This window comes from Felis catus, chromosome B1 (genome assembly GCF_018350175.1).
Source record: "Felis catus isolate Fca126 chromosome B1, F.catus_Fca126_mat1.0, whole genome shotgun sequence".
NCBI lineage: Eukaryota > Metazoa > Chordata > Mammalia > Carnivora > Felidae > Felis > Felis catus.
Window position 1 is genome coordinate 74,059,442 of NC_058371.1, and position 17,844 is coordinate 74,077,285.

At 36.5% G+C, this 17,844-nt stretch overlaps 1 protein-coding gene across 3 annotated transcripts in view; it reads right to left on the bottom strand.

The window, feature by feature from the left end:
- Nucleotides 1-14,603: 14,603 nt before the first annotated feature.
- MND1 (meiotic nuclear divisions 1) overlaps nucleotides 14,604-17,844 on the bottom strand; it is a 64,753-nt gene continuing 61,512 nt past the window's right edge. For all 3 annotated transcript variants that reach the window (XM_023252755.2, XM_023252756.2, XM_011281614.4), the window contains exon 8: nucleotides 14,604-14,855. In XM_023252755.2, the coding sequence (XP_023108523.1) occupies nucleotides 14,749-14,855 (107 nt within the window). In that variant the 3' untranslated portion in view covers nucleotides 14,604-14,748. The remainder of the gene's footprint in view (nucleotides 14,856-17,844) is intronic.

A 17,844-nucleotide genomic window follows, 5' to 3' on the forward strand; every position in this document is an offset into this window, starting at 1 on the left:
ATATATTCAAAGTGCTGACAAGAAAAAATCTACAACCATGTATACTCTACCTAGAAAGTTTATCATACAGAATTGAAGGAGAGATAGTTTTACAGACAGGCAAAAGTTAAAGGAGTTCATCACCACTAAACCAGCCTTATAAGAAATGTTAAAGGGAATTACTTTAAGTGAAAAGAAAAGTCTGTAACTAGAAGAAAATTATGAAAGGTAAAAATTTCAGTCAAAAGCAAAAAAATCTAGTAAAGGTAGTAGATTAATTACTTATAAAGCCAGTATGGAAGTTAAAAAAAAAGTACAAAAATAAATCATATCTACAAAAATTTGTCAAGGTATACACAAAATAAAAATATGTGAACTGTGATATCATATATATAAAATGTGTAGGAGAGTAAAAATTTAGGGCTTTCAGAATGTATTTGCACTTAAGTGACCATCAACTTAATACAGACTGCTATATATAGCAGATGTTATCTATGAACCTAACAGTAACTACAAATCAAAAACCTGTAACACATATACACAAAATAAAGAAAAAAGAATCTAAGCATAACACTGAAGAAAGCCATCACACCACAGAGAAAGAGCAAGAGAAGGAACAGAGAAAAACTACAACCAGAAAACAATGAAAAAAATGACATCGAGTACATGCCTATTACTTAAATGTAAATGAACTAAATGCTCCAATCAAAAGACACAGGGTAACTAAATGGATCAAAAAAACAAGACCCTTCCATATCCTGCCTACAAGAGACTCACTTCAGATCTAAATGTAGGTACAGCCTGAAAATGAAAAGGATGGAAAAAGACATTCCATGCAAATGAAAGTTTAAAAAAAAAAAAAATCCAGGGTAGCAGTACTTTTATCAGACAAAATAGACTTTATTTAAAAAAAATTTTTCTTTAATGTTTATTTTTTAGAGAGAGAGAGAGAGAGAGAGAGAGAGAGAGCGAGCATGAGTGCGGTAGGGGCAGAGAGAGAAGGAGACACAGAATCCGAAGCAGGCTCCAGGCTCTGAGCTGTCAGCACAGAGCCCGACGCAGGGCTTGAACTCACAGACTGAGAGATCATGACCTGAGCCGAAGTCAAACCCTCAACCGACTGAGCCACCCTGGCGCCCCAGACAAAATAGACTTTAAAAGAAACACTGTAGGGGCACCTGGGTGGCTCAGTTGGTTGAGTGTCCGACTTCGGCTCAGGTCATGATCTCACAGCTTATGAGTTTGAGCCCTGCATCAGGCTCTGTGCTGACAGCTCGGAGCCTGGAGCCTGCTTCGGATTCTGTGTCTCCCTCTCTCTCTGCCCCTCCCCTGCTTGAGCTCTCTCTCTCTTTCAAAAATAAATAAACATTTAAAAATATATACATTGGGGCGCCTGGGTGGCGCAGTCGGTTAAGCGTCCGACTTCAGCCAGGTCACGATCTCGTGGTCCGTGAGCTCGAGCCCCACGTCGGGCTCTGGGCTGATGGCTCGGGGCCTGGAGCCTGTTTCCGATTCTGTGTCTTCTTCTCTCTCTGCCCCTCCCCCGTTCATGCTCTGTCTCTCTCTGTCCCAAAAATAAATAAAAAATGTTGAAAAAAAAATTTAAAAAAAATAATAAAATAAAAATATATACATTAAAAAAATAAATAAATAAAAGAAACACTGTAGAAAGTGACAAAGAAGGGCATCATATGACATAATGATAAAGGGGTCAATCCAACAAGAGGATATAACAATTGTAAATATCTATGCACCCAACCCAGCAGCACCTAAATACACAAAGTAAATTATTAACAGACATAAAGGGAGAAATTGACAGTATTACAATAACAGTGGGTAACTTTAACATCCAACTTATATCAACAGATAGATTATCTAGATAGAAAATCAACAGACAATGGCTTTGAATGCCACATTAGATCACATGAACCCAACAAATATATACAGAACATTCCACCCCAAAACAGCAAAATACACATTCTTTTCAAATGTACATGAAATAATCTCCAGGACAGATCACATGTTAGGCCACAAAACAAGTCTCAATAAATTTAATAAGACTGAAATCGTATCAAGCATCTTTTCTGACCACAACGATATAAAACTAAAAAACAATTGCAAGAAAAAAACTAGAAAAAAACACAAATACATGGAAGCTAAACAACATGCTACAGACAAGACAATCAATGGGTCAACAAATAAACCAAAGAGACAATAAAAAAAATACACAGAGACAAATAAAAACAAAAACACGACAGTACAAAATCTTTGGAATACAACAAGAACAGTTCTAAAGGGGAAGTCTAAAGGGTTGTCTGGGTGGCTCAGTTGGTTAAGTGTCCAACTCTTGATTTTGGCTCAGGTCATGATCCCAGGGCCGCAGGATAGAGACCCATGTTGGGTTCTGTGCTGAGCATAGAGCCTGCTTAAGATTCTCATTCTCTCTCTTTTTCCCCCTCTCTCCCATTTGCTTGTTCTAAGATAAAGAAAGAAAATAAAGTAAAATGGAAGTTTAGAGCAACGCAGACCTACTGCAAGAAACAAGAAAAATCTTGAGAAAGCCAACCTTACATCTAAAGGAACTTAGAAAAAGAACAAAGTCCAAAGTTAGTAGAATAAAGGAAATAAAGATTGGAGCAGAAATACATGAAACTTAAAACTAAAAAAAAAAAACGAATCAATGAAACTACTTCTTTAAAAGCTTTAACAAAATTGATAAGCCAGACTCATCAAGAAAAAAAGAGAGAGGACTCAAATAAATATAATCAGAAAAGAAGGAGGAGAAATAACAACTGATACCAAACAAATACAAAGAATTATAAGAGAATATTATAAAAAATTACATGCCAACAAATTGGACAACTTAGAAGAAATGGATAAATTCCTACAAATACACAATCTTCCAAAAATGAATCACAATAAAAAATTTGAACAGACGGATTACTAGCAACAAGTTGAATTGGTAATAAAAAAACTCCCAACAAAGAAAAGTCCAGGGCCACATGTCTTCACGGGCAAATTCTACCAAACATTTAAAGAATACTTACTCTTCTCAAACTACTAAAAAAAAAAAAAAATAGACGAGGAAGGAACACTTCCAAATTTATTCTACACAAGGCCAGAATTACCCTGATACCAAAGCCAGACAAAGGCAATACAAAACCAAAACCAAATCAAACCAAACCAAAACTGCAGGCCAATATCCCTGATGAACACAGATACAAAAATCTTCAACAAACTATTAGTAATTAGCTAATTAGCAAACCAAATTCAATAATACATTAAAAGGGTCATTCACCAAGATCAGATGGGATTTGTTTCAGGGATGCAAGGGGGTTCAACATTCTCAAATCAATCAATGTGATACATTACATTAACAAGAGAAGGGATAAAAACCATATGACCATCTCAAGAGATGCGGAAAAAGCATTTGACAAAATGAAACATCCATTCAAGATAAAAACTCTGAACAAAGTGGTTTTAGAAGGAACATATCTCAACATAATAAAGCCCATATAGGAAAAACTCACAACTAACATCACACTCAATGGTGAAAAATAAAAGCTTTTCTCTTAAAATCAGGAACTAGACAAGGATGTCCACTGTTACCAATTTTATTCAACATGTATTTGAAGTCCTAGCTGCAGCAATCAGACAAGAAAAAAATAAATAAATAAATAAAAGTTATCCAAATTGGAAAAGACAAAGTAAAATTGTCACTATTTGCAGATGACATGATACTACATATAGAAAACACTAAAGATTACACCAAAAAACAAAAACAAACAAACAAACAAACAAAAAAAACAAACCTATTAGGGTAAATGAATTCAATAAAATTGTAGGATACTAAATTAATACACAGAAATCCGTTGTGTTTCTATTCACTAATAATGAAATAGCAAAAAAAAGAAATTAAGAAAATAATCCCATTTATAACTATACCAATAAGAATAAAATACCTAGGAATAAATTTCATCCAGGAGATGAAAGGCCTATACTATGAAAACACCAATGAAAGAAACTGAAGGTGATACAGACAAATGGGAAAATATGCCATGTTCATTGATTGGGAGAACTAATATTGTTAAAATGTCCATACTACCCAAAGCAATCTAAAGATGCTATGCAATCCCTATCAGAATACCAAGAGTATTTTTCATAAAACTAGAACAAATAGTCCTAAAATTTGTATGGAACAACAAAAGAACTTGAATAGCCAAAGCAATCTTGAGAAAAAACAAAGCTGGAGGGATCACAATCTCAGATTTCAAGATAATACCACAAAGCTATGATAATCAAAACAGTATGGTACTGACACAAAAATATAAACACCTAAATAAATGGAACAGGACAGGGAACTCAGAAATAAACCCATGCTTGTATAGTCCATTAATCTATGACAAAGGAGGCAAGATTATACACTGGGAAAAAGTCTCATTAATAACTGGTATAAAGAAAAATAAACAGCTACAATCAAAGGAATGAAACTGAACCACTTTTTTTACACCATACTCCCCCAAAATCCCAAATGGATTAAAGGCCTAAATGTCAGACCTAAAACCATAAAACTCCTAAAGTAAAACATAGGCAGTAATCTCTTGAACATTGACCTTAGCCACATATTTATGGATATGTCTCCTTAAGCAAGGGAAATAAAAGCAAAAATAAACTATTGGGAATTCACCAAAATACAAAGCTTTTGTGTGTCAAAGGAAACCATCAACAAAACAAAAAAGCAACCTAGTGAATGGGAGATTATATTTGCAAATGATATATCCAAAATATATAAAGAACTTACAGAACTCAACACCAAAAAAAACCCCAAACACTGCAATTAAAAAAATGGGCAGAGGATCTGAACATTTTTCTAAAAAGGATATACAGATGGCCAACAGACACATGAAAAGATGCCCAACATCACTAATCATCAGGGGAAATGCAAACCAAAACCACAATGAAATATCACCCCACACCAGTCCAAATGGCTAATATCAAAGACAAGAGATAACAAGTGTTGGCAAAGATGTGGAGAAAAGGGACCCCAGTTTGCACTTTTGGTGGGAATGTAGATTGGTGCAACCACTGTGGAAAACAGTATGAAGCCTCCTCAAAAAATAAAAAACAGAAATATCAGGAGCACCTGGCTGACTCAGTCAGAAAAGCATACAACTCTTGATCTCATGGTCATGAGTTCAAGCCCCATGTTGGGTGTAGAGATTACTTAAATAAATAAAACTAAAACAAACAAACAAAAAAACAAAAAACACACATGGTCCAGGAATTCCATTACTGGGTATCTACCCCAAAAGAGCAAAACACTAATTTGAAAAGATATATGCAGCTCTATGTTTATTGCAGCATTATTTGTAATGGCCCAAATATGGAAGCAACCTAAGTGTCCACTGATGGATAAATGGATAAAGATGTGGTATATATACACAATAAAATATTACTCAGCCATAAAAATAAATGAAATCTTGCCGTTTGCAACAGCATGGATAGACCTAGAGGGTACTATTCTAAGTGAAATAAGTTAGAAAAAAACAAACACCATTATGATTTCACTTACATGTGGAATTTAAGAAACAAAACATATGAACAAAAAAATAGACTCTTAAATACAGACAATAAACTGGTGGTTGCCAGATGGGAGGTGGGTAGGGGGCATGGACAAAACAAGTGAAAAGGATTAAGAGGTACAAACTTCCAATTATAAAATAAGTCATGGAGATGAAAAGTATAGCATAGGGAATAAATTTAATAATATTGTAATAATGTTGCATGGTGACAGATGATGACTGTATTTATCATAGTGAGCACTGAGTAATGTACATAATTGTCGAATTGCTATTTTGTACACCTGAAACTAATATAACACTGTATGTTAACTCTATTCCAATTAAGAAAACCAAAAAAAAACTGTACCTGGAAAAAAAAAAAAGAGTACACTTAAGAGACATGAAAAATCTATGTGAAGGAAATGATGCCATCGTTGGAAAAACACAAAGGTACCCTTGAACAAATGGAAACATATCTCTTGTTCTTGGTTCTTGAATAGGATGCTTCATCATTATCAAGATATTAAATCTCTCTATGTTAATTTATAAATTTAATACAAGCTAATTTAAAAAAATAGCACCAGGATTTTTTGTTCTGGAATGTGAAAAGTTGAAACTAAAGTTTGATCTTAGGTCAGTTTATCAACATGAAATAAAACTAACTTAGAGAAGAAAGCTATCTGCTGCATTCCTCTAAGAAAAGAACTTATTACAATTGAGCCAGTCCTACTCACCTCTAGCTGATTCTCTACCATGTGGAATGAGGATTTAGGATTGCTAAATCATCTAGTTTCCAAAATAAACTGAAAATCTCAATTTGCATGTGACATTTTACATGTGAACATGTTAGCAACTAATTAAAAAAAAATGCAGTTTAGGCAAAATAAAATCCACCTTGGGGCACCTGGGTGGCTCAGTCGGTTAAGCAGTTGGCTTCGGCTCAGGTCATGATCTCATGGCTCATGAGTTCGAGTCCCGCGTCAGGCTCTGTGCTGATAGCTCAGAGCCTGGAGCCTGCTTTAGATTCTGTCTCCCTCTCTTTCTGCCCCTACCCCCCCCCCCCCCGCCTCACGCTCTGTCTCTCCATCTCTCTCTCTCAAAAATAAATAAACATTAAAAAAATATATATTTAAAATAAAATCCACCTTGCAGATCATATGTAGCCCAAAGGCTGTCCGTTTTTGAACTTTTGGATCTAACTGTTCTGTAAAGGTTCGGACAGTAAATAATTTTAGGCTTTCTAGACCATAAACACCCTCTATTGCATATTCATGTCCATTTTTACATCATTAAAATTGTAAAAGAACATCCTTAGCTCAAGGGCTGTAAAAACCAGGCCTTGGATTTGGCTCTTGGGGTGGTAGCTTGCCCATCTTGGTTACTAGAGATCATTAGCTTTGAGATTCAACAAATACTTCCAAAGACAGCCATGTTATCTGACTTCTACCTCTCACAAATAATTTTTTAAATTAAGCTGGCATAAGTATAATATATTTAAAATTCACTGCAGTGGGACATTTTATAATGCAATACATTTTCCTCCTGGTATACGGAAAATAGTCAGGAAGCACACATCCTGAAAAGGAGTGTATGCATGATTTTAAGATACATTCCTACCATCTGTTACATTTTAACTGCTCTTACAAATGAAGCCATATTGCTTGAAAAATGTTCCCTATTTTACTCCAATCATGTTCTCAAAAACAGTATTATCAAGTTTACAATTTAGACTTTTCTGTTCAAGCACTATAAGGGTGGTTCTTCTTGGCTGGCTGGCAGCTGTACTCATTTCCTTTTTAATCCCTTAAAAAGAAGCATGTTTGATAAAGTTGGATAATAGCGTCTCTTTCTCAGATAGGCCAGGAACCTTATAATCCAATTAGACTAATGATGTGGCAAACATCAGAGGAAAAGTCATAGCCAATTCATCCTTACAGATCACTCTGGTACTGAACCAACTTCAGAAGGGACATCAGTGATATGATCTGACCCTGAACAACTGTGAAACTTGTTAGGAGACTATAAAATCTCTTTCCTAGAATCTTTGAAAATAGGATAGTGAGACTTAAAAAATAACTACATGTGAAGATTGAGAAGATGGATATCAGCTCTCAAATACCTTTTATGTAAAAAAAAATTTTTTTTTTAATGTTTTATTTATTTTTGAGACAGAGAAAGAGCATGAGCACGAGGGGGGCAGAAGAATCTGACAGAGAATCCAAAGCAGGCTGCAGGCTCTGAGCTGTCAGGACAGAGCCCGACTCGGGGCTGGAACTCAGAAACTGCGAGATCATGACCTGAGCCGAAGTCGGATGCTTAACCTACTGAGCCACCCAGGTGCCCCTCTCAAATACCTTTTATTTTTTTATTTTTTTTTTAAATTTTTTTTAACGTTTTTTTATTTTTGAGACAGAGAGAGAGCATGAACAGGGGAGGGTCAGAGAGAGGGAGACACAGAATCTGAAACAGGCTCCAGGTTCCGAGCTGTCAGCACAGAGCCCGACGCGGGGCTCGAACTCACAGACCGCGAGATCATGACCTGAGCCGAAGTTGGCCGCTTAACCGACTGAGCCACCCAGGCTCCCCTCAAATACCTTTTAAACTTCACAATTCATTGAAAAGATATTGGGAGTATCAGTCATAGCATTATTTACCAAATCAAATTTGATCCTGGATCACTACTAATTTGGCTCTAGTTCTACCCCGGTTGTACTCAGTCTTTTTACATCAATAACCAAACCAACCCAGGACTAAGGATTTCCTAGAGCTTGGCTGAACCAATGTCCCTATGCTTCTTAATTAGTATCTCTAATTTCAGGGAAGAACAAACTTAAAAGTAGCTTGTAAAAATTAAGGACAGGGGTGTGCTAGAGTAGTCAAGTTGATTGTTAAGTAACAGTGAGGACCTGTTAAACACAGCTATCACTAAAGGTTAAATTACATAAACTATGATGAATCATAACATATTAAAAACAATGATGTTGAAGTTAAAAACTTATCACTCCCTAATTATTTTCCATTTTACCCTTATCTGTATTCTTTTTCTTTTTTAATGTTTATTTATATTTGAGAGATAGAGACAGAGTGTGAATGAGGGAGGGGCAAAGAGAGAGGGAGACAGAATCCAAAGCAGGTTCCAGGCTCTGAGCTGTCAGCACAGAGCCCGATGCGGGGCTTGAACCCACAAACCACGAGATTGTAACCAGAGTCCAAGTCAGACACTTAACCGACTGAGCCACCCAGGCACCCCATACCCTTATCTGTACTCTTGACATTATTTACATTTATTATATTTACATGGTAGAAATACTATGTAATGGTGTGCTATCGAGAATTTTCCCCAAACTATGCGTTGTCATCATGTTGGTAATCTGAAATTGACTGTACTGGGAGTATTTATACCACACAAATAGGCAAATAATATAAATCAGTCCCAATCCCATTTCCCAAAGAGTCAGTTTGTTATAAACATTTAAAAGCACACTACTGGGGCGCCTGGGTGGCTCAGTCGGTTAAGCGTCCGACTTCGCTCAGGTCATGATCTCACGGTCTGTGGGTTCGAGCCCCACGTCGGGCTCTGTGCTGACAGCTCAGAGCCTGGAGCCCATTTCGGATCTGTGTGTCTCCCTCTCTCTGCCCCTCCCCTGTTCATGCTCTCTCTCTGTCTCAAAAATAAATAAACATTAAAAAAAATTAAAAAAAAAAAGCACACTACTGGCTTGGAGGTCAGCAGTCTCTGGTTGGCTCATGTACAGATTCCATCTCAATCCTTCTTGTGCTAACACCATAAAATAGACTCAAAAACAAAAATAAAGACAGAAAAAGAAAAAAAACAAGAGTTGCTGAGCAGAATACTCATTTTTCTCAAGTGCCATGAAGCACTGTCCAGGATACATCATATACTAGGCTACAAAACAAGTCTCAATGAGTTTAAAAAGAATGAAATCATAGCAAGCATCTTTTCTGACCATGATGATTTAAACCTAGAAATCAATTACAAGAAGAAAACTGGAAAAATCACAAATATATGGAGATTAAACATGCTACTGAACAGCCAATGGGACAACAAAGAAATCAAAGAAGAAATTAAAAAATACATGGAAACAAAAAAGGAAACACAACATACTAAAATCTATGGGATGCAGCAGTAGTAGCTCTAGCAGGGAAGTTTATAGCATACAGGCCTACCTGTAGAAACAGGAACAATCTCAAATAAAACATCTACCTTTACACCTACAGGAATTAGAAAAAGAATATAGTCCAAAGTTAGCTGAAGGAAATAATATAGATCAGAGCAAAAATAAATGAAACAGAGACTAGAAAAGACAATAGAAAAGATCAATGAAACTAAGAACTGGTTCTTTGAAAAGATAAAATTGACAAACCCTTCACTAGACTCCTCAAAAAATTAGAGAGGGTCAGGGCACCTGGCGGGCTCAGTCAGTACAGCATGCGACTCTTGATCTTGAGATTGTAAATTCGAGTCCCACATTGGGTGTAGAGAGTACTTAAAAAAAAAAAAAACTCTTTAAAGAAATAAGAGAGGGCTCAAATAAATAAGAAATGAAAAAGGAGAAATTACTACTGATGCCACAGAAATACAATGGATCATATAAGAGACTATTATAAACAATTATACACCAACCAAGTGGACAACTTAGAAGAAATGGATAAATTTCTAAAAACATACAATCTTCAAAGATGGAATCAGGAAGAAATAAAAAATCTGAACAGACTGATAACTAGTAAGAACATAGAATCAGTAATAAAAACCCCCCAATGAACAAAAGTCTAGGACCAGACATCTTCACCGGTGAATTCTACCAAACATTCAAAGATTTGAGACATATCCTTCTCAGACTCTTTCAAAGAACAAACAAACAAAAATGAGGTTCCTAAACTCATTTTATGAAACCAGCGTAACAAAACCAGACAAGGACACACACACACACACACACACACACACACTACAGGCCAATACCCTTGATGATGGACCTAGATGCAAAATCCTCAACAAAATATAGGAAAGTGAATTCAACAACCCATTAAAAAGATCATACACTAGGGTGCCTGGGTGGTTCAATCAGTTGAGTGTCCGACTCTTGATTTTGGCTCAGGTCATTATCCCAGGATCAAGTGTGGAGCCTGCTTAAGATTCAGTCTCTCTCTCTCTCTCTCTCTCTCTCTCTCTCTCTCTCCCTCTGCTCCTCTCCCCCGCTCAGTCTTTCTGTAAAAGTAAAAATAATAATTAAAAAAAAAAAAGAAGAAGAAAAAGATCATACACCATGACCAAGTGAGATTTATTCCAGGGATAAAAGAATGGTTTCACATTTGCAAATCAGTGTGACATACCACATTAACAAAATGAGAACCAAAAATTATATGCTCATTTCAACAGATGCAGAAAAAGCATTTGACAAAATTCAACGTCTATTTATGATACAAACTCTTGACAAAGTGGATATAAACAGAACATAACTCATAATAAAGGCCATATGTGATAAGTCCATAGCTAACATCATACTCAACAGCAAAAAAGCTGAAAGTTTTCCCCATAAGATCAAGAGCAAAACAAGGATGCCCACTCTCACTACTTTTATTCAATACAGTATTGGAAGTCCTGACCAGAGCAATTAGGCAGGAAAAAGAAATAAGAGGCACTCAAATTTAGAAAGGAAGAAGTAAAACTATCACTATTTGTGGACATGATTTTATATACAGAAAGCCCTAAAAACTCCACCAAAAAACTATTACAGTAAACAAATTCAGTAAAGTTGCAGGGTACATAATAAACAAAACCCTTTTATGTCTTTATAATCTAACAACAAACTAACAGAAAAAGCCCAAATAGGCAAAGCAATCTTGAGAAAGAACAAAGCTGAAGGTATGATACTTCCCAATTTCAAACTATACTAATCAAAACAGTATGGTATTGGCATAAGAATAGACACAAAAATCAATGGAACAGAATAGAGAGCCCAGAAAGAAACCCAAGCATATATGCTCGGTTTATGACAAAGGAGGCAAGAATATACAATGGGGGTAAGGGTAGTCTAATAAATGGTGATGGGAAAACTGGACAGCCACATGCAAAAAAAATGAAACTGGACCACTATCTTACACCATACACAAAAATTAACTCAAAATGGATTAAATACTTGAATACAAGACCAGAAACTATAAAACTCCTACAAAAAAACATAGGCAGTAAGCTCTGTGGTGCTGCTCTTGGGGATATTTTGTTTGGATACAATTCCAAAGGCAATTGTTGCTCCAAAGGCAACAAAAACAAAAATAAAACAATGGGACTATATCAGACTAAAAAGCTTCTGTACAGTGAAACAAACTGTCAACGAAGTTAAAAGGCAACCTACTGAATGGGAGAAGACATTTGTCAATCATATATCTAATAGGAGTTAATATCCAAAATACAAAGAACTCGTACAGCTCAATACCAACAAAAAATAAAAATAATCCAATCAGAAAATGAAGAGGATCTGAATATACATTTCTCCAAAGAAGACATGCAGATGACCAACAGGTGAGCAAATGCTCAACATCACTAATCACAATGAGATATCACCTCACACCTGTCAGATTTGCTATTATCAAAAGAACAAGAAATAACGAGTGTTGGTAAGAAGGTGGAAAAAACGAAGCTTCACATACTGTTGGTAGAAGTGTAAATTTGTGCAACCACTATGGAAGACAGTATGGAGGTTCTTAAAAAAGTTAAAAATAGAACTAACATATGATCCAACATTTCCACTTCTGGGCAATTATCCAAAGAAAAGGAAAACACTAACTTGACATGTATCCCTAGGTTTTTTGCAGCATTACGTATAAAAGCGAAGACATGGAAATAACCTAAGTCCATCCACACATGAATAGACCAAGAAGACGTGGGAGGGGCACCTGGATGGCTCAGTCAGTTAAGAGTCTGACTTAGGCTCAGATCATGATCACATGGTTCGTGAGTTCAAGCCCTACATTGGGCTCTGTGCTGACACTCAGAGCCTGGAGCTTGCTTCAGATTCTGTGCCTCCCTCTCTTTCTAAAAATAAAGAAACATTAAAAAAAAATTTTTAAAAATGTGGTACATGCACGCGCAAACATGCACACACACAACAGAATACTGCTCAAAGAAAAGAATGAAATCTTGCCATTTGCAACAATATAGATGGACCTAGAGGGTATTATGCTAAAGTGAAATAAGTCAGACAGAAAGACAAATACCACATGATTTCACTTATATGTGGAATCTAAAAAATAAAACAAGCAAACAGAACAAAACTAAACTCCTAAAGAGAATACATTGGTGGTTGCCAGAGGGGAGTGTGTGTGTGGGTGGTGAAATGTGGGAGGAGGATCAAGGGGTACAAACTTCCAGTTACAAAAATAAATAGAGCACTGGGGTGGCTCAGTCATTCAAGAGGCTGACTCTTGGTTTCTGCTGAGGTCATGGTTCGTGGGTTCCAGCCCCACATCTGGTTCCACACTGACAGCATAGAGCCTACTTGGGATTCTCTTTCTCTCACCCTCCCTCTCTTGCTGCCCCTTCCCCACTTGCACTCCCTCTCAAAATAAACAAACATTTAGAAAATAAGTCAGAGAGATGTAATGTACAGCATGGTGACTATAGTCAATAATGTATTGCAAATGTGAAAGTTGCTAAGAGTAAATCTTAAAAGTTCTCATCCCAAGAAAAAAATTGTGTAATTTTATATGGTGACAGATGGTAACTAGATATACTATGGTGATCATTTTGCAAAGTATACAAATGTCCACTCATTATATTATACACCTGAAACTAATATAATGTTGTACGTTAATTATACTTCAATTTTTAAAGTGCCTCCAAAAAGGTGCCTAAATATTTATAAAATAAAATCTTTTAGGGATCACTAGAAATGCTGTCCTTTTTGAACATACATCCCTTCTCTTTAAACAAAGAATTATATTTTCTAATAAATAGCAAATGGTGAGAAATTTTGGAATTTCCACAATTAGTGTTTTGGGGAAAGACTTATGATGGGTTATTTTTATTTTTTGTCCTTTGTCTCTTATATCAAATACTTTCTTCTGTGAAAAGAGCTGTTGCCCAAAGGCAACATAAAAGTAGCCTTGAGAACAAAGATAGACCAATTTGCTCCCGTCCACCTCCAGGAAGTAATTAAGAAGGCCCAGAGTAACTCTGCAATACAAAGGCCAGATTCACCCACAAATGGTTCGCATGCTATTTGGGTCATTTCAGATATATGGAGTATCTCATTCGAGTTACTTCAAAGAACATCAAAATTAGTATGAAAAAAAATTAAGGCATGTGTGTAAAGTGCATTGCACATATTAGTTTTGTTTTTTTCTGTAAGTTTTTCTTGGAGTGCTACAAATACTTTAAATACCCAAGCGGAATTGGAAAAAAATTATATACAAAGGACAGACATTATTTTTAATTTACTCTTTTTTAGGTAGTTGAAAAACAAAAATCCCTGAATGCCAGTTGGTGATGTGGGCCATACTAAAACTACTATATCATCCAATTAAAAAGTGCATTAATCAGGACAAAGGGCCAGGTGTTTGTTCTTTACAGTAAAAGGACATCAAAAAGTCAAAAGAAAGTAGTTTTCAGGACTGAGGAATTACTACCTAACTCTAAACTTGAATATACCAACATTCTGCATTTTATTCTATAGGAAATTTGCAAATATGATGCAGTATACTGAGACTCACACTGAAAATCAATCACATGCATTTTCCACCAAGTAATGAAAAATAGTAAACCACGCATTAAAGTTTTAAAGGTTATTTCCAAGCATTAATGTGTCCATGTATGTCGGTGGTATGAAGGTGGTAGAACCTTCAAAGGTACCCTTAGTTGTCAATATTTAATATTTGAATGAACTTAAAAAATGTTGTCAAGTCATGATGTATTTGATCTCTAAAAAAATCACCTGTAAACCCAACTTAAGTGGATGATTTTGTTTGCACAAACCTACTTTGATGACCACTTGGGAATATGGTTATAATTGTGCTTTTGATAGATCAAAAAGAGTGAAAAACATCTCCACATTATACTTTATTTAAAATTAACAAAATGATCAACACAACACAGTTATAGGTAAATGGCAATTCAGTACATTTAGTTGGATAATATTTTTAAAAATCACATATTCACAAGCACACAGATCCTTTCCCAACATCGAACATTTTAGTCTATGTAGTCAAAGTCTTCTGGAATTCCAAAATTTTTATCAATTTTATTTTCTTCCAAACCAAATTTTCTTTTCGCCCAAGATTTTATTGCAAATATATTATCTATAAAGAAAATTGAGAAATACTTTTAAGAATTGAAAACACAATCATAAAACATTTCAAGTATAACTATATTCTTTTTTGTTACTTCTATTACTTTCAGAAGTATCAACATAAGAATTTTGCTGTATTTTCAAAAGTCATGGCAATTAATTTCAGAAGAAAATAATTAGTATTTTAAGTAACCAAATCGCATATTTAAACATTCAGCAAGTTAGCTGCCAGCAAAAAGACTACCTGCATTAAGAATAATCCAAAAACAGGGAAAGGCTAACAATGGTGTCTCTTCCACATTTCCACAGCACAGGCTGGGACTCTGTTACCTCGGGAATTACAGTTACTCCTGTTCCCAGAGGGTACACATTCTCTCCAGACCTTTTCCCCTTCCCCACAAATAATAATGATTTCCAGATAATCAGTCCAGCGTGAGGGAGAATGGGTGAAGAGAACAGAAGGTAGTTTGCCTATTTTTAGACGAAGGTAGGAATAGATGTAGCCTTATTGTCCTCTAGGTGGGATTTAAATGCATTTTGCCGCTAGAAAAAAAGTGTTATATTTACTTAAAAGAATTTATCCCAAGGAAACAAAATAAATTGTGTACAAAGATTTATGGTTAATCTTTACAGCAGTGTAATAAAAGAAAACATAAAAGCAATCTAAATATCTAAACTCTTGGAAGGGCATCTCCGCTCAGGCAGTGAGGGAAGCAGGGTAACACCAACAGGCTCACAGTGCCTGCACTTGGAGAACGGGGTGACAGTGAGGTTTCTGTGTGTTTTTTCCACACATTTTCTCTAACGTATACACACCACCTTTACAATGAACATGTTTTATAGAGAAATGATGGTGCGAAGTTTTCTGGTTCAGAATATTTCACAAAATGTTAAGTGCTGTATTGATAGTGATAGTGAAGGGTTAGAAGAGGTTCCTCTGGAGTGTCACAGGCTGAATTGTGTCACCTCCTCCAAATTCATATTCAAATTAATTGTAGTCCTAGAATCCAGTACCTAAGAATAGAACCTGGGTCTTCAAAGAGATGATTAAGTTAAAATGAGCTTGTTAAGGTGGGCCCTAATCCAATCTGCTCGGTGTCCTGATGAGAAAAGGAAATGTAGATACACTGATACTATGAGTATGCACAGCAAAGACCATGTGAAGACACAGGAAGATGGCCACCTACAAGCCAAAGACACCTCAGAAGAAATCAAACCAGCTAACACCTTGATTTTGGCCTTCCAGCCTCCACAAGTGTGACAAAATAAATTTCATTTGTTTAAGCCACCCAGCCTGGAGCACAGGCACACCTCATTTTATTGTACTTTGCAGACAGTGCATTTTTTACATACTGAAGGTGTGTGGCAACTGTATGTTAGCAAGTCTATGAGCACCATTCTTCCAACAGCATTTGCTCACTTCAGATATTTATTATGTCACATTTTGGCTAATTTTCAGATACTTGAAACTTTTTCATTAGTATTATTATATTTGTTATGGTGATCTGTGAGCAGTGATCTTTGATGTTACTATTGTAATTGCTTTGGGGTGCCACAAAATGTACCCATATGAGACAGCGAAATTAAATATTTTGTATGTTCTGATGGTCCCACCAACTGGCTGTTCCCCCATCTCTCTCCTCTCCTCAGACTTCCCTATTTTTCTGACATACATTACTGAAATTAGGCCAATGAATAAACCCTACAATGTCATCTAAGTGTTCAAGTGAAAGGAAGGGTTGCACATCCCTCATTTTAAATCAAAAGCTAGAAATGATTAAGTTTCATGAGGAAGGTGTGTCAAAAGCCAAAAACAGGCTGAAAACTCAGCCCCTTGTGCCAGACAGCCAAGTCGTGAGTGAAAAGAAAGAGTTCTTGAAAGAAATTACAACTGCTACTCTGATGAACACACAAATGATTAAGAAAGTGAAACAGCCTCATTGCTGATGTGGAGAAAGTGTGAGTGGTCTGGACAGAAGGTCAAAAAAAGCCACAACATTCCCTCTAAGCCAGAGCCTAATCCAGAGCAAGGCCCTAACTCTGCTCATTCCTGTGAAGGCTGAGAGAGGTGAGGAAGCTGCAGCAAGAGTTTGAAGGTAGCAGAGGTTGGTTCATGAGGCTTAAGGAAAGAAGCCATCTCCATCACATGAAAGTGCAAGAGGAAGCAGCAAGTGTTGATACAGAAGCTGCAGCAAGTTACCCAGGAGATCCAGCTAAGTAAGATAATTCATAAAGGTGGCTACACCTTCAATGTAGACCAAACAGCCTTCTACTGAAAGAAGATGCCATCTGGGACTTCCGTAGCTAGAGAGGAGAAGTCAGTGCCTGGGTTCAAAGCTTCAAAGAATAGGATGACTCTCTTGCTGGGGGCAAATGCAGCTGGTGACTTTAAGCTGAAGTCTGTGCTCATTTACCATTCCCCTAATCCTAGGGCCCTTAAGAACTCGGTTAAATCTATTCTGCCTGTGCTCTATAAATGAAAGAAAGTCTGGGTGACAGCATCACATCTGTTTACAACATGGTTTGCTGAATATTTTAAGCCCACTTTTGAGACCTGCTGCACAGAACAAAGGATTCCTTTCAAAATATTACTGCTCATTGGTAACACACCTGGTCACCCAAGAACTCTGATGGAGATGTAGGAGATTAATGTTGTTCTCATACCTGCTAACATGACATCCATTATGTGGCCCATGGATCAAGGAGTAGTTTTGACTTTCAAGTCTTCTTTTTTAAGAAATACACTGCAGGGGCGCTTGGGTGGCGCAGTCGGTTAAGTGTCCGACTTCAGCCAGGTCACGATCTCGCGGTCCATGAGTTCGAGCCCCGTGTCAGGCTCTGGGCTGATGGCTCGGAGCCTGGAGCCTGTTTCCGATTCTGTGTCTCCCTCTCTCTCTGCCCCTCCCCCGTTCATGTTCTGTCTCTCTCTGTCCCAAAAAATAAATAAAAAATGTTGAAAAAAAAATTAAAAAAAAAAAAAAAGAAATACACTGCAGAAG